Source organism: Pholcus phalangioides, unplaced genomic scaffold, assembly GCF_987345545.1.
Source record: "Pholcus phalangioides strain wild (caught in Gottingen) unplaced genomic scaffold, Ppha-v1.0 ptg000016l_1, whole genome shotgun sequence".
Classification (NCBI taxonomy): Eukaryota; Metazoa; Arthropoda; class Arachnida; order Araneae; family Pholcidae; genus Pholcus; species Pholcus phalangioides.
In genome coordinates, this window is record NW_028301609.1 from 9,743,576 (window position 1) to 9,762,313 (window position 18,738).

An 18,738-nucleotide genomic window follows, 5' to 3' on the forward strand; every position below is an offset into this window, starting at 1 on the left:
GAAATTTGCATATCATTCTTGCAGATGTTTGTGATAATTCTACAGGTGAAATTTTTACTTTAGATTTCGATTTCCGTGTGATTCTGAATTATCCTTAATTTATGGACATGAGTGTAGTTGACTGCTGCTCCCATTAATGTACAGAGCCATTCAACATATGTACATGCTCTAAGGAAGAAATATTGTTTCAAAAGCTTAGTGATAGAGCACTCATTCGACAAATGAAAGACTGGAAGTTCAAGTCTTCATCAAGGCGGAGATGAATTTTCCTCCTAAAATCATATCCAAATATAACCAGTCTTTCAAGGAATCTTGTAGCACAAAATTAATTTACCATATTTTAACGCATATACGGAACCCTTTTTCCAAAAATTGGGTCCAAAAATAAGAGGAGTTTCTTATACACATGGATAGTATTAAATATATATATTTTCACCTTTTCTCCACATTTTAAGCCCAAAAAATCAGAGGGTTTCTCATACATGTTAAAATGATACATTGAATCGCTATTAGTATAATATTAGGTTGATAATGTACCGCCAACCTCGATCATTTCATTCTCATTACAATATATGATGTGCAAGAACAGATTTAAAAAAAAAAACCTTAAAACACATTAGAAAAAATGAATTCTTTGAAAAATTTGGAACTTGGTAAGTACCGTGATCTCTCACTTATGCATCCACACAGGAACAAGGCAAAGGGATGCATAAGTGAGAGGCATATATGAGAATAGCCTTATGCTATATCTTTGATAGGGAGTGCAGAAAATAGTCTTTATAACTGAGAAAAACATAAGAGGATGTATAAGTGAGAGATCACTCTGTATACTGGGAAAAAAATCTTCAATATAAATAACTAATTCCAAAGAATTACTTTGATTTCAATCCATATTATCTGCTGGTTGTTTATACGTTAATTTAATAAATATACAACACTAGCTATAATACCAGGCACTGCCCGGGTTTTCTTCAATGAGGCTTTTTGGATCACGTGATATCTCTTTCTTTGAGGAACATACAAACCGTGTTTAAGTTAACCAACATGACGACTTCCTACACGACTCATGAAAGAAACGAATCTAGATTTAAAGAAAGGTAGAAATGAATATATATTTTTCTCTTTTTTAAGGGGTGCTAGGTATTCAGATCCTTTCCCCCCCCCCCCAACTTCAAGCTTGAGAAGATATAAATAAAAAGTTGAAATCGATTGTAAACGCATATACACGTCTGAAACGCATTGATTACACGGTAACCGAAGTAAACATTCGGAAAGTGATTGTTGAGGCCGAGAAACCATTGTTGCCCGACAGTTTGGCCGATGTCAAATCTGGAGACAGAGGAGGTCATGGGAACCTGCAATGCCTGCTAATGATTTTGCCTTCCCGAATGTCTGTATCAGGAATGCCTTGACCGGAGTAGCAGTGTGACTAGTTATTCCATCTTGCATAAATGTGATGGCAGAAAACGAATCATTCACACAAACAAAACGTTGCTGGATTTGTGACTCATCTGCAATGTGTTATCCCCTGTGGTGGTGGTCATCTGGACCACATACTGCTGTAATAAACAATTTGGAGGCATTCTGTTCATTATTTGAATATCTTTTCTTTGACTTGTGTACATCAGCGCCACCTATTGGCTGTTTTTTTCTGTCTTAAAAAATTCCCATGACCTAGAAATGCTACCCATGCAAACCCTTTTTGTTTCGGTTGTTTTTCCAGTTTTTATTCATTTTTAAAGTTTCTACAGACTTTTTGCCTGTATTATAAAACTTAGAAGAGTTGATCCACTTTGCCCAAGAATATTTAGAAGACACCGACGAATAAGGCAAATACACAAAAAATAATAAAAGTCCTAATGCATTTCAACACCAATGGGTGCCGTCTTCAGAGGAAAAAATTTAACCACTAGTTTCGCTGACCGAGTTTCCCATTTGGGTTGAATACCAAATCTTCACGCTCGGTTGCTCAGCGGAAGTACGTCTGTTCACTTCAAACGTTGTGGTCAGAATGAAGCTGTGAGCCTGCGTGAGATACTAATGCAGCGTCCTGATTGGACCTTTGCGGAATAGTGCTATCCGATTGGTCCATTCGAATTTTCTTGTAATTCCCGCTCAAAATGAATTTAAGCCATGGTGTTGCGATCGGGGGTGTAGATTTATTATGGTTCACTAGTATATATTTTTTGAAGGCCCGAATATATGTGCCTTCGTAGAAATCTAGATCAACTGTGGACTTGACTTTGTGAAAAACTCTCGCTTCTTGAAATTTGAATTTGTGGCCTTCTTGCCAACAGTGAGCGGCGATGGTCGATTTTTTACATTCGACCATCGCCGCTCACTGTTGGCAAGAAGGCCACAAATTCAAATTTCAAGAAGCGAGAGTTTTTCACAAAGTCAAGTCCACAGTTGATCTAGATTTCTACGAAGGCACATATATTCGGGCCTTCAAAAAATATATACTAGTGAACCATAATAAATCTACACCCCCGATCGCAACACCATGGCTTAAATTCATTTTGAGCGGGAATTACAAGAAAATTCGAATGGACCAATTGGATAGCACTATTCCGCAAAGGTCCAATCAGGACGCTGCATTGGTATCTCACGCAGGCTCACAGCTTCATTCTGACCACAACGTTTGAAGTGAACAGACGTACTTCTTTCGCTGAGCAACCGAGCGTGAAGATTTGGTATTCAACCCAAATGGGAAACTCGGTCAGCGAAGCTAGTGGTTAAATTTTTTCCTCTGAAGACGGCACCCATTGGTGATGAAATGCATTAGGACTTTTATTATTTTTTGTGTATTTGCCTTATTCGTTGGTGTCTTCTAAATATTATAAAACTTATCTTTGAATTTTGGATGCATCATGAGCTCTTTAAAGTCCAAGAACATTAAAGACTGCGAGGATAGGGGAGTATGGGTGTATGTTTTGGATTTGTGACGGGCGAGAAAGAAAATGAAAGATCTTGAAAAACAAGTCTAAATTGCATAGAAGGGTTACGAGAACAGTAAAGAGAGGAAAAAAAAGAGTAGTGAAATGTAGACGAGTCTACTTTGAGAAAAAAAATCTGGCTGTAAAAGAATTGAATAATTTTCCATAGAAACATCCAAAGATATCTACATTCCAGCAGACAAATATGATTCCTGCACATGCATTATCTTTGTTTACTTGAAAACATCAAAATTATTTACTTTAATCACAAAAAAAAAATTATTTGTAACAAAAATCATTTGAATCGCTGCAAAATGATCTTCTGAATGAGAAAATACTCACATTTTCACCGCTGTCTAGCAAAAGATTAGCCTTAGGTCTAACATGCAAAGGCTCAAGATATTTTCTCCTGCGATGGGGACTTCCAATGTATACATTTCCCACATAATTTTCCAGTTCTTTGTCTCTTTGCTCATCATCCACATTTGAATGCTTATCAATAACAGATGGTAACATGGGTGCTTTTCCATCAGAAGACCTTTAAAAAATTCCATTTTACAATATAATAAAAAAAAGCATAAATATATTAAAAATACAGAATAAAAAAAAACTGCTGCTCTTATGGGCAATGTTAGGGAAAAATACAATTCAAATTTTAAAATCAACTACCTTTGATGTGATTTAGGGAAGATTACAATTTTTATTCCATTGACGTTCAATTTATTTTGGAAAACTTTTTTTATACAATCAATGCTCTTTTTCAATTATTACTTCATTTCAATATATTAGCATGGTGATTAAAGTGCTCCCTTCATATATTAATATTATGTGCTGGAATCATTGATAGTCAGATTTCAGAAGAACGTTACCCCTGGGGACCGAATGAAAATAACTTCACAAGTGTGGTGACTTATTAATGAGTAATCCCAACTCACAAATATGCTGGCTGGCTAGGACAAATGAAAAGTGACATTATAGGCCGGATGGCATTAAAAGTAATGCTGCCCTACCAAGACCTTACTATATTTGTCTAAGCAGCGCTGAATATATCTAGATGGAAATGAAAACTATCAAAGAAACGAAGCAAATAAACTCAATTACCTTCGATGTGAATTAATCTGCAGCTCTAGTTCCACCACCTTGTCTTTATTACTGTGCTTGCCTTCAGGTGTAACTTGGTTAGCCTGTGAAAAAAAAGTCACTTGTATTACGACCTCATGAAGTTACAAGTTTAATAATTTAAAAAAAAAGTCAATGATGAGTATAGTGCTCTAACCATGAGAGAAAGTTTGGTTATGGCATGTCACATTAGATGATTATATTCTTTTCAAGAAGGGCAAGCCAAACGTGAAAGCTCAGATCCCGATGACCTATTCACAATGTGCAAATGTTTTACCTATAAGAATTGAATAAAATCGTCCAACGTTAAAAAAGTGACATGATGTCGCCAAACTCATCTCGTGGTTGGGGGAGTATGAAGAACATTTTTTTCTGTAAAACAAAAAATTTAAGGTACGAGAACTAAAATTGATGATGGTAATGAAATATTGTACATTAGAACCTCAATTATCTGTGCACGGATTAACCAGGAAACATTAACCGTGCTATGAAAATTTAAAAATTTCTTTGTTCAGCTCTTCCCTATCTATGTTCTTAATTTTTTTCCACTGGTTATATAAGATTTTGTGAAGGTTGTATGATGTGGAAACCAACATTTCCATTTCCTAGGACTGGGTTTCTTCATTCTTTTACAGAACTGCCCTCTCCCTCTATTCTCAAAGCTGAGCTCCAGCGACAAAACATTGAAACAGCAGCGTCCATATGCATACATAAGACCCCTTTCACATGGTGCGAATGCGGATCCACATCCCCTTTCACATGAGAGCTAAAGATGCGGGCGTCTTGCCCACATCTTTTAGTTTGTAATTTGTGCATAAAAACTTTCTTTTGCAATTTTTGTAATTATTTTTCTCCTTCACCCCTGATTTAGTGCCCATAGGTAGCCTAGAGCCATTCTTTGGTGGTTTAATCTAGAACCCATAGAATATGGGTATAAATGGGTATAAAGATGCCTTCAGTTCGATCCTCAGTAGTCAATGGGAGAAAATATCTTAAAATGTTTTCAAAAGATTTTGAAAAAAATCTAAGATCTGTCTTTTAGGAAAAAATGAAAGAAAAATTCCGAAAACATCCAATGATGTTCCAAAAAAAAATTTCAGGAAATATCAAAGACTTTGCAAGTAGAAAAATAGGGGAGGGGTGGAGACTTTCAACAAGTCTGTGCTAAGAAATATTCACATCACAATTCCGTCTTAGATCAGGATTACACTATAAAAGTCTTGTAAAAGCTCTTTGATAAAACGTGAAAAATTCAACCAATAAGATCACTGGATGCATTTGCTTGAATGCAACCGATGCGCCTATTGGTTGAATTTTCCAACTTTTATAAAATATCTTTTATAAACCTTTATAGTGTAAGCCCGGATTAAACTATAAATATTTTATAATAATTCTTTTAAAAATGCAACTAATAAGCTGACCAGTTGCATTTGCTTGAATGTAACCGATAAATTTATTGGTTGCTTTTTTCGAGTTTTATAAAATAACTCTCTTAAACCTTTTAGAGTGAAATCCCATCCTCAGATTAGTCATTTCTGAAATATAAAATTTCTATTTACATTTCTGAAATATAATTTTTTTTTTTTAGTTTAGACTCAATATAGAGTAAAATATACTTGTAGGTACTGGGGGGGGGGGGGGCGCACCAAAACTATTCATGTGCATAAGGCCTTCAAACGTCTTAATCTAGCCCTGAGTGAATGCTGTACGTGGATATTTTTTAATAGAAGCATTTAGTTTTAAAGTTTAAAAAGATTGAAAATTTAAAAAATAAAACAAATATTTAAAATAATTTTGAATATTTATATTTTTTAAATTTCAAAAATTTTAAATGAAAAAAAATTAATTTTTTTAATTAAATTTAAAAGTTATTAAAGTATTTAGTCAATTATATTTGTAATGAATTAAAGAACGGCTTATAATTTTGGTCCCATCAATGGCCGTTGTTGACAGGTTTTATAGTATAAAATTGTAAAGTTGCTATATCTCTATCTCAGTGTAGGAAACAGGGGGGAGATAGACATATGTGGGTACATCCTATTGATGAGCAGGGACCTTCATATGGTGTTTTTAAGGGCATTTATGGCAAGTAATTAAAAAAATTCTGTGCAAAATCATCCTTAAAAAGTAGCCAAAGATGTGGACCAATTCGACCAGCATCCACGTCGTGTAAACAGCTCCGAATAACCTAATATACAAAACTTGTATGCATGGATGCGGAGCTCACACTTAGATTTTGACACATGCGGACGATGTCCGGACCCCCATGAACACTTCGAAGTTGCAGGCGAATTTCACCTCATCTGAAAGGCTCAGCATTCATAAATGTCGTGTCCCGCCCCTAGAGGCATACACGTAAATGAAAGGCTCAGTATATACCAATTGTTAAAACTTCTTCCAGACCCGCGTTCATTAATATTTTTCAAACAAACGCGTAAGTGGAAAAACTCTTCAAATAGGAAATCTTGATGAGTAAGAGTTGGCAGCATGAAAATAAGTCCTACTTTACAGAGGATTATGTTCTAAATGGAAAAGTTATATAAGTGGTATCCACTATATGAGATTTAGCAATACTCAAGACCAGACTCATTTCTGAATTAGTTTTAAAAACATGGTTATTAAACATGCCATGTAAAACTTCGACATCATTCCAGGGAAATGTGCTTCACAATTTGAAAAATCCTGATGTTTTCACTCCAATATTTTCAGATATTTAAAAATTTATAACTAAGTATATATAGAAAATACAAACTTTTTTTGTTTTCATCTGTTGTAATAAACGAAACGGTAGTCGGATGAACTTTGATCCTGGTTGGTTCTGATTACTGTTTGTGCTGACATCCGAATCTCGTTTCTGGACAATGTAATCATAAGTAGAAAAATTTTGGCACACTGCAAAAATAACATTCACTCTCATTAAAATTTGAGACCTAAACACGAAAAATTATTGGTCGAGATTGAATAAAAAAAAATAGCAAAGAAATGTCAAATACAAATACTATAGAAATAAAAAAAGCAATGATATCCATTTGAAATTTATATCACTTTCAACCCTTTAACTGAGCAAACAATTCTTTATTTTTCAGTCTAATTATTTTTTCAAATTAGGGAAGCAATAATTTATAATAAATTTATTGAGGAAACATTATCTCAGTGAGAGTTGCCATACTTAACATGTCAGGAAGTCACATCAGTTGTTTTACTGAAATTTTAATTCTTGCACCAGGAGTGCACAACCTCCAGCCCGCAAAAGGGCTCAATCCGGCACACAAAAGGTGTTTCAGTAGAAAAGTATCAATACGCAACACAAATTTAGCTAGCACTATTTCCTTGATAAAAATATAGTAAAACATGATTCCTACAAGGAAATACTAGACATCTTCAATGAAAGCCAAAAATGTCATCAAAAGTACGCAAGCTTGGCACTTATCACTGAAAAAATAGTCAATGATAGGAAATGAACTGCTTCAGCAAATTGCAGTGGATGAAAATGTAATTCACAGAAAAAAAATTAGTTGGCAAATATGTGAAATGAGTATTTGACTATTAATTATGACACATTTATAGTCACAATTATCATAATATAAACTTATAAGTTATGAAAATAATCTTGACTCTTGGTTTCAGTAAACAAAAATTCAAGTAAGCTTTATTGGAAATACAAGACTTTCATGTATAAAAAAAATAGGCGGTAAAAATTACGGCAATGTGGGTCATATGGTGACTCTTTATACACCTGTTTCTGACCCTCCAACAATAGTAATATCTCGTATCTGGCCTGGGAACTGAAAAGTTTGTTGTGTACCCCAGTCTATGTGTGCAACACTGCGTCCATTGCTCAGAGATGATTGAGCAGTTACAAATTAACAATTAACACGTATTAAACAGAATAAAAAGACTTGTAAATCCAAAATATTCTAATAAATACTTTGAAAATTATAAAATTTATATACAGTGAAATCTCGATACAATGATATTCAGCAAACAAAGAAAAAATATTGTTGTAGAGCTATTTATCCTTATATATTTCACACTTCAAATTTGCTTTGAACCTTACTACAGTTACAATTCATGCTAAACATGACATATATCTAGCTTATTTCATCTGTAAAAGTACATACTTAAGAAAATGTGAAATCCCAGGAGATGGCCAAGCAAAGCGATTCCCAAAATTGACAGTAAACATGTCAGAATCACTAAAGATAACCAGACTGAGCCATTCACTGGAACGAGTGCTATAAATTGATGATCTGGTAAGAAAAAAAAAGACATGTATACATAGTTATATACCTATATATACACAGGTAACAAGAATATTTTACAACCCAAACATTTAAATTTTATCAAATGTTATAAACATAATCATACATAACATGTACAAAATTAAACGTGACTCAAATAGTGTTGCAGAACACTATCATCCTACTGTAGCAAATATTTTGTTTTACAAAGTGATTGCAGTATACTGTAGGGGAAAGGCAAGATGCTTTTGAAGTTTTTTTTTCTCTGAAATTTATGAACTAATCTGAAAAAAAAACCCCTCTATTACTTATATGAATTTTCTCGAAGCATCGAATCTTCATAGTTATTTGTATGAAAAACTGTTTTTCAAACCAAAAAAATGTGCCCCACTGTGTGCCAGACATGAGATACAGCGAGGACCATGCAATAAAAATAGATTAATTCCACTGTAAATACAGGTTTGAAGTGTAAATTAATGTACTAGAAATGAGTGTTCGATTAAATGAATTGAACTTTAGTTTGAATAATTAATGAAAACCAAAAATGAGATGTAAATTATCGAAAGCTGAAGCTTAACAAGAGAACATTGAAATACTTATGAGAAAAAGCCATTCTAAAACATTACCATTCTAAAATTATTTGCCTCCCATTTGCATTTTTGTTCCTTAGTTTTAGGAGGGTTAAATAACCTTGGTTTAAATACGGGTATATAGGAGGAATAATCTTTTTCAATGTTCATTTCTAAATAAATTATTTAAATTACTACCCATAATTTTCAACTCGTCATATGATAATGCAATTAATGATCAAAATATTTTTAAAGACATGCAGGGAGAAAATGTTGCACTTTACTGGTCCTTATTTTAAATTAGCAAATTGAGATAATGTTTAAACTAGTGATTTATATAGTAGTTACTATTCATTACTACTATTAAACCCTGTATGCACCTTGTCCACATTCCTCTGCGGAACTTCTAACGAATTGGTACATGTTGGAATGCATTTAACGAGTATGTGTTGAACCTGAAGTGAAGTTTGTTTCTGTGTGGTGATGCTTGTTATGTATATTACTGCCATCAATCTTTCTAACAATGGGCATGGTCCCTACATCCTGGAGCAGGACCCCCAGGCAGAGATTTTTTGCAGGGCCCAAGACTTTCATAGGCTCCTTAATGAATTCATAGCATGAAAAACACAAATGATGAGAATTATCTCGGGCCCTATCAGCTCTACCTTTGTGGGGGCCATGACTATGAGTGAAACATGATTTTTTTTTTTTTTTTACAATGTGTTTTGTATCTGTTGCCAGGATTGGGGGAGGGGGGGGGGGTTTAATAGTTAAAATCATAAATTTTTCCGAATACATTGACATACTGCTTAAGAGTAGCAGCACAACATACGGTGCATTGTACCCCCCCCCCCCATATAGACCATCAATAAGAATACAATTATGAAACTAAGAGGCAAATAAAAATTAGAATAGTAATCAACTCTCCATTAATACTTCTTAACCATACATGCATCTCGTATATATTCTCCTGTGGGTGGGGGGGGGGGAATTTTCTATATATTATACCGCCACCACAGAGTTTGGCCCATTTAGTGACCTATTATTCACCTAAACTGAAAAAAAATTTCCATATCACATGACTATTTACTTTACTTAGAATAATTAATGAAAAAAATATTTGATAGCTACTCACTTGATTCACTTGAATTTGAAGATGTAGGGGTTGTCGTGGAATCAACAGATAATGACGTTGATAGAGACTCCGCTTCATTAGAACTATCAGAGTAGTTTGATGATGGAGATGAAGTTTCATGTGAGCCTGAACCTGTAAATTCGTTTTTGTAATTTTTTTTTATTCTTTATCATAACACTTGAAAACAAATTTTCAATATTAACCCTTTAATTGGCAAGCATTAAAATATTCAGAGGTAAAAATTTTTGATGGGTTATATTAAGCAAATGAAATACCCTGAATTACATAACAAAATACCCCTGCTATTACATAACAAAAAAAATTTATTGTCAATACATCAATACATAAAAAAATATGGGATGTTGTGCTTCAGAGGAACACACTGTATTTACATGATTTACGTAGATTTGAATAGCACGAAAATATTCATCATTCGCCAACTTACTTTCCATCATCGTAGAAGAATGCACAGCAATAGGTCTCCTCCACATATTTCCCTCAAAAATGCAAGGCTGAAAAATCGTTCTTGCTTGGCTTGTTGGGAAATAGAGACACGTGTACTTTCCAGCCATTCTGCTGGTAATTATAGAAACTTCATGAACAGCTCACAAGTAAAAATCAAATGTTTAGGAGTTGCTTGGAAGCATTATTGCCGAAACAAGCTCAAAATACACAGTGCCTTTATTTGAAAAATATAAGAAACTCATGTTGTTTGAGAGCACCACGGGAGGCAAATAAAGGGTTTAAAGGATTAAAATTTCCAATGATTAAAACTTTAAATTTTTGACACAGTTTACAACCATTTCTGTGGACTTGGAGCTTTAATAATTTCAGAACTTAAAAAAAAAGAATTTTAATCACAGATATCTCAGCAAATTTCAATCAAAATTTCACAGAGTAAAATTTCTTTCAGTATAATAGTGGCTTGATTTTTATATCTTCCCCTTGCTGTTTTAAATGCAGCTGTTTGTTTCATCTGATGGGAAAAGTGACTTTATCACACTGCTATCTCTCTCCGGTCATGTTATTTCAGATCAAAAAAGGACTTATCCATGAACCCAGTATATTTCTTAATAAAATGGGGTTTTTTTGTTACTATCTTACAATTGTTGTAATTTTTTTCTGAAGCAACATCAAGGTTTTTCTAAACAGTCCCCATTTCATTATCAATTAAAGTAGTTCAGACTTGTGTCAAGCCTGTGTGTTTTGGTATGCTGAAATTTTTTTCAGTACCATAAAAGAAAATTAAGACTTTCTCTTTAGAGCAGGGGTGGCCAACTTCTCACTATTCAAGGGCCAACACAATGCAGCTGCAGTATCAAAGGCCGCGCCAGGGACAATACTCTGATGTATAAGATGCACTAATAGAACGACCCATCCAAAAAACACTGATTTATGTCACCATAAGTACTATGGTGAAAAACGGGCACACACACAATTCAGTCATTAAAATTTTACCTTCCATCAAAAATTACTGTATCTTTTGCAAATTAGTTAATTTAACTATATTATACATAGTTTGAATTTTACAGACAAAACATTTTTTATGCATTTTTCTGCAATCATTTTTATCACTTACTTCTGATTTGGCAATCGGTGGAGCTGCACGGGTTGAATAGATGCTCAAGGAATTGATTCACACACTAATAGACTTCGAAAGGAGTTATTATTGGGATGGAAAAGTTGGCAGAAGTCAGTCATGTGGATAGTATTCACTATTATGGGTAAGCTCGTGATGGATGGTTACCAAAATAAAATAGACTAGCTTCGCATGGACCAGGCAGAGTACCGGTGGATATGAAAAAATACACACACACACACACACACACACTATTACCTGGTGCTCCTGTAAGTCCATGGGATTGCAGGGAACCAGAGCTACAATACATGTATTCTTTTTACTTGAGTTACTACAGACTTATATCAGGATATTTAGTTACTACTTCTTGGAACAAAATATCAGCATTTTGGTTTGATAGTGTTAGTCTGTTTCAACATGGAATGTCCCCAACCTGCTACACTGAAATTTAGAGATCAGTACTTCTATATTTTCAGCATAAAAAATCTTGTCCAGGTGTGGAACTCTGTCAAAGGCACAATATGAACTCAACCATCCAATACGAGACATTTTTGCTTTTTGAAATTATTAGGGTCTGCGTAGCCTAGCTGGTTATAATTTTAAGGTGTCATTGTGCGAGTTGGCATCCACTTCAAAGAAGTTTTGTCACTGTGAGCAGAACACCAAATATGCATTCAGCTACAAATACAGAGACCACAAAAAGACAACTTGCCCAACGAGGTGGAATGAAATGGGATAAGAAAATACCCATATAATAAACTTCAAAAGTAGCACGTGTGTATGAAAAGGCAGTGTGATGAAAACATAGCTAATTACAAGGGAACCAGATTTTTATGGCCTAAAGGTGAAACGTCGTTGCTAGGTTAAAAAACCTGAATTTCAGTTTTTTTTAAACAATCAGCAATGACATTTCATCTTTAGGTTATAAAAATCCAAGTCATACGGATATAATTACTATCTATCATCACTAGAAAACAATGAATGTAAATACTACTACTTTACCAAATACCAACTCTGGCCATATCGCTATAATGCAATTTACTATCATTAATGAGTTGGGTTGGAAATGTAGCTGCCATCTTTCTGTGGTCCCCTCAAGCTTATTAGGGAAAATATGTTATCTATATTCTTCCCTGGGTTTGAACATGAGACCGTGACAGCAACCTTATGGTGGTAGACGAGCATCTTACAACCATGCCACTCAGGCAATGAATGTAAATAGTCCGTTGATCAGGTCTGTTGTTGAAAATGATGACTTGAAGAATAAGAAAATAAATTTAGTACACAGTAATCTTACGTGCAACTCAACACAACAGTTGTTGGCTACTCCAGCTCTAGAGGACAGTGGTGAAATTAATATAACTTTAATTAGTGTGAGCACAGAACTTACTTGTCTTAGAATAAAGAAAGCTGGAAGAATTGAAGTAGGCACCTATTAGTGTCAGCGACAGTGCAAATATGAGCAAGCAGCCCAGTAATGCAGAACTTATGCAAGAGAGAAAAAGCCTGAAAAAAAGATAGAGGGCGGGAAAGAATAAAACGAGTGTAGAAACATCCCCAGAAGAAAGAAGTTATTCAGCAATACCTATTTGAATGAATTATTTGATCAAGCAAAGCAGTGAATAAAAAAAAACTAATTTTTTTAAAAGATTTCTAAATAAGGTACCAAGATATGTATGCATACACATAAAGCACATAAACATCAAACTCATTTATTTACACAGTAGACTCTTGATTATCTGAAACACGCGTTATCCAATGCACCTCCTTCTTACACTAGTGTGCAAAATTAAAGGATAACGCTGTTCAACAAAAGAATTCAAACAAGGAAGTTTCAACTGTTACAGGGTATTTTGAGCTGCTGATTTCTAACTGGAATTACTTTTGCTGCATTGGCTTTAGTGTCTGAAATGACGCATATTCTTCATTATTTCAATGTAGTCTGTATTACTATCAAAATTCAACTTCCACTTTATCTCAAAAACTAGAGACAATTTGACAAAACCAATGTCAGATTCGACACTCTAAAATCGCTGAAATATCTTTGAGAACAACATCAGTGTTGATCAGTGACAATTGATAAAACTGGATAAAGCTAAAAATATATGAAGCAGAAAAGTAATTTATGTGTCCCCCATCCCTTAAATTTGTATTATTTTACAATTGCTACTATAAATTTTTTTTTGGTTCCCAACTTCGAGACTTCAATGTGAGCCAATCTCACGTTTAAAAAGTCTTACCACAGAAAGCATCAGACTTACAAATGGTACAAATTTAATTCAACATTACACTTTACTTCTGAAACATTGATGGCAGCACTGAAAAATCAGAGACAACACTAGATACGCACTTAGACTGTTAGGTGCACACACACACTTCTGGCACAACTCACTGGGTAGTACATTGCCCATAGATGGCAGTAGACATGAGTTGTGCTTGGTTTGAAAGAAAGTATAGCCATTTACATTCAAGCTCTGTTGTAACAAACTTCAAGAGACTGAAAATTTGGATTCATAATTTCTGATTTAATAACAGAACATCCTATGAAAGATCCTATTCCACAAAACAGAATGGGGGAAGCTTACCATATCTCCAGTAATGACAGTTAAAGACAGTAGGTGGGATAAACTAGAAGATTTATGAAACAAACACTCATCGAACTGTCGAGACATGTAAGTAATTACAAAGTAGAAGGATCTAGCATCACAACTCTCAATATTGAAATAAAAATCATATTTTCAACTTCAGACGACCGGGTGAAATCTGAATATCTATTGGATTATTACAAAGGTGTGTGCTTATATAAGAGCTTTCAAGGACATGTTTGTGAATGACATGAAATTAAGCAATTCCATCACCATCTTTGATTTCTAGAGGATACCTGCACCAACTACTTGTATGATGTCCAATTATGTAGCCTCGAAAAACAGAATAATTAGACAATCAAAACAACAGCCAAGGTGCAGCATCGGAATAGCATCAGATGTTTTATTGTAAAAGATGATGGAAAAAAATGGTAAAAAATTTGATGGATATACATCATTATAGCTGTAACTTTTGATAATGGCACCTAAAAACTGCAGAAACTCGTCAGGTCCTTTATTACTAAGAGTAATTGTGTTTTCAAACATTTGGTACTTGAAAAATTTTATTGAAAACAAAGTTATTATAAAGTTTTCCAATAGCCTGTCTCACCTGTAATTTCTACCTCCAACACAATTATTCAGCCATTTGCAGTGATGATCAAATTCCGAGACACATTTATTACAAGCGCTGCAATGCTTTGAGCGCCGGCCTCTGCAGAGAAGTGGGGGGAAAAATTCAAAAATCATTTTACATTAAAATCTTCAGCAGTTAACAAGTTTGCCAATGCAGTTTAAAAAGTTTGTCATTCAAACTTTGAAATTTTTATTTCGCATACTCATTGTAATGAATAAATGAAGTAAGCTAACATGATATGCAAACTGATTTTTAAAAAAAAAAAAAAGAAATCTCACAAAGAAAACTTTGTAGTACCATAATCTGTGTCTCTGCAGGGATGCACACTTGAAATGAACAGGATAGAGTTTTGTAATGTATCCACCTATTGTTTGTTACCTAGGGCAGTGTTTCTCAATCACGATAGTACTTGCCTATACTATACTAGAGCCGTGGGTAAAACATCAAAAGAACCAAAAACCCTCTGAGCTATGCCATAGTCATTCCCTACATTCATCTCTTAATTCCTGCTTTGTTCTGGAACAGATTTTAGAAAAAAAAATTCTTATATTTTCATGCAAATGAAAATAGCTTGTGGAGATTTACAATAGAAAATGATTCAAACGTTTTAATCTGTTTCTTCTGAGTCTCCAAGCTCATCGTAATCCATCATAGGGTGCGGCATCTTCGTTTTTATCTTCATCTAGGCTGCCATCGCCATTCACTTTCAAAGAGAATATCATCTTCAGTTCCATCCTTCGCATTGCTGACGCAACACTTTTTGAAGGATCGGCAGAAACAGAATTCCACACCTTATGTGCCATCGGAACTCATCCATTCGATCCACAAATCCCTCAAATAGTCTTTGAAAGGCTTTTTGATGCTCACATCTAAAGGCTGTACAATCAACGTTAGCCCACCTGGTATCAAAGCCAATGATGTTTTCGATTTCTTTGCCTCGGCTTCGACATTATCCGTTCTGTAGGCTTCGAACATATCCCATACCAATAATGCCGGTTTCTCGAACACTGCTACAAAAATGACTACCGATTGCGGGGATCGATATTTTCTCATTAAAAACTGACCCGAGTATAAGCCGACCCCCCCACTTGAACAAATTTTTCCACAAAAAAGCTTGGCTTATACACGAGTATATATGGTAAATGATATAATGTGACTTACACTTTTACTTCACAGATATGACAAAACTGATTCTCGATGACATGGTTGTGTTTTTTACGATCAAATGTTGGCAAGGGACCTTTGTTTTGTTTGGCACGAACGTTGATGTCAGCTGGATCCAACGATACACTTATCAGGTGAATCGCAATGTGGAATGTAAATATTATTACATTGATCTAAACCACAGTTAAGTTTTGTATTGCACAAAAATTAATGCGCATGAACAAAAAATACAAAATTTAGATATTTTATCATATACAAAAATTTCTGGTGTTCATAGAAAAATCTGAATAAAATTGATTTCAATGGCTTTTTTCTCAGCCCAAGATATCAAGGAAACATATTTTCTGGATATTATGCCGAGGTGAACTCGGACAGAAAAGTAATCTTGTCTCAGCTGGGACTCAAACCCAGGCCTTCTTGCATACTGGGCAAGCATGGCACTTGGGCTGAGAAAAAAGCAGTCTATCCCTCTCTCTACCGTCCCTTCTATTGGGCCATTTCCTGAAGTTAGGCTACTAATGCCTCTACTTCACTGCCTCACACCACAATGCTCGAAATAAGGAAGGTAGCATCATATCTCCTGTGGTGTAGATGGCAGTATGCTTGCCTGGTATGCAAGAGGGCCTGGGTTTGACTTCTGGGGGAGACCGGATGACTTTCAGAGTTCACGTCAGCATACCATCCAAAAAATGTTCTTCTTTAAAATTGATTTTAGTAATACCAACTCAATTGTCTTACCATGCATTTTTTTAACAACTCTTGTTACATACCTGATAATTTTTATTATTAACTTTCTGAATGAAAAATAGAATTATAATTATGCAGCATAATTGAAAATGACTATATTAAAAAAACACCACCTTAATACTCAACTTACATGCCTCCCCCTAACCAGTGCCATCTTAAGGCACGGCCCGGGGACCTCAAAAGGAAAAGGGCCTCACAAAAATGAGATCAGGTTGAGATTTTCGAGAATTTGCCTGGTAGGGCTGCAGAAAAATCATTTGGCCCGGAGGCCCATGATGCTCTTAAGACGGCCCTGCTCCCAACTTACTATACATTCTGAGTTACACGATTTTTTGTGAAAAATGATTGGTCTATGAATTCAAGCATGATTCATAAGCATCACAGGATTATTGCCAAGATGAAAACTGTTTACATTATGATGTTTATCATTTAAGAGATGAGTTATCCGGTTGACCTAGAAGCAGATTAAGGTCAGTTGAGGAACCAGGCACAGAAGAAAATATTGGGCTCCTTAAAAAAAGAGTAGTGTAAAGGAATTTTTTAAAGCCCTACAGAAATCTAGGCCCGGTGCGCCCATCATTGAATCAGCCTCTGAATTGATGAGAACACCACATAGTCAAATCTCTTTCTCGAAACTTGATGTCTTGAAAAAACTTTAGATCTCGAAGAAAAATATTCCTGTATTTACTGTACTAAATCAATGCATTTTTACCTGTCTTGGAGTATTTTTTGAAAAGCCAAGCTATAATGATAGTAAAACAGAAAAAACATCATTTTTTACTTTGAGAGATCCCATTTAAAAATCAAGAATCCCTGTAAAAACGCTGCTTCATTTTCGGGAGTAAACTAAGAAAGGGTCAAAATTATTTACAGGTCTTACTAGTATAGATGACTAAGACGGTTCAAAGAGCAAAAAAATAATATATATATATATATATATATATATATATATATCAAATCCAAGCTTACGTATAATTTCAAATAAGGTAAGTAAATAAAAGTTGAATCAAACAAAAAAAAAATAAGTATTTCAGTGTGTTTGCCATAAAGTGTAATTGTGAACATTGAGTAACTTGGCACAAAAACTTTATCATTATGTAGTAAAATTTTATATTTTAGATTTTGTCAATTAAAGTTTTTGTCATTTTTGGTGTTTTCTCTTCTCTTTCTTATGTAAAAATTCTTTTCTCGACAATTCTGTCTTGATATGTTTTTCTGTCCCATCAGTTTCAAGATAGAGAGGTTTGAACTACAACAAAGCTTATTCCATTTTTCCGAGGCTAAAAGTTGAAACCATAAGAGCACTTAAAGATTAAAATTTTTCAATTGATTTAGAGATGAAATCTTAATACTGATGTCAGCTTAGAGAAAGGAAGTGATGATCGATGCATCCAATCTGAAGTAAAACTTTACTGTCAGTCTGAAAAAAAAATTATTTAAAGTGACGCTGACAATACAAGCAGTATGCAAGTCTGGTTTTGGCCCATGGTTCTCTTGTCTTTAGCCACACATTGCTTGCTTCTTTCGATACACAAGGTTTTGGAAAAAAAACATTCAGAGTATAATATCAAACGTACAGGATGTCCATTTTTATCATTGTCCAATAGTTATTTCCTGAACCATTGGTTAGAGATAACTTTCAATTAGTAAAAAGTTTCAAATAATGTCACCCATGTTCTTAAATGCCGTTCAAATGAAGATTATTAATAAAAAGTTACATCTCAATTTTTACACGCCCCCCCTTGTCCTCTAACTTTCAATTATAAAGTTGTTGCCCTGTCTCTCCTGAGGCCAATAAAAAAAATTTCCCATGTTTCTAAGTGCAATATTCGCCGAGCTATTTGAATTCAAATTTAAAGAGGAAAAGTAGAAAGAGCAGCATAAACTAAGACAATGCTCCTTACCCTCATTTATGCTGTTCTTTCCCAACTTTTCCGAGTTTTTAATTCAAATATCCCAGTAAATGGGATAATTGAATCTACTTAGAAACATGTGTTTTTTTTTTATTGGCCTTAGGACAGAAAGGACA

General features: G+C 34.5%; 1 protein-coding gene across 1 annotated transcript in view; it reads right to left on the reverse strand.

Moving 5' to 3' along the window:
• The window catches only part of LOC149075015 (uncharacterized), a 42,244-nt gene that overhangs the window by 20,844 nt on the left and 2,662 nt on the right, over positions 1-18,738 (reverse strand). The window contains exons 3-10 of the mRNA XM_089246016.1: positions 15,960-16,135; positions 14,775-14,876; positions 12,970-13,085; positions 10,001-10,132; positions 8,177-8,305; positions 6,808-6,947; positions 4,038-4,120; positions 3,279-3,474 (exon numbers count right to left, since the gene is read on the reverse strand). Coding sequence (XP_089102142.1) covers positions 3,279-3,474; positions 4,038-4,120; positions 6,808-6,947; positions 8,177-8,305; positions 10,001-10,132; positions 12,970-13,085; positions 14,775-14,876; positions 15,960-16,135 — 1,074 coding nt within the window. The remainder of the gene's footprint in view (positions 1-3,278; positions 3,475-4,037; positions 4,121-6,807; positions 6,948-8,176; positions 8,306-10,000; positions 10,133-12,969; positions 13,086-14,774; positions 14,877-15,959; positions 16,136-18,738) is intronic.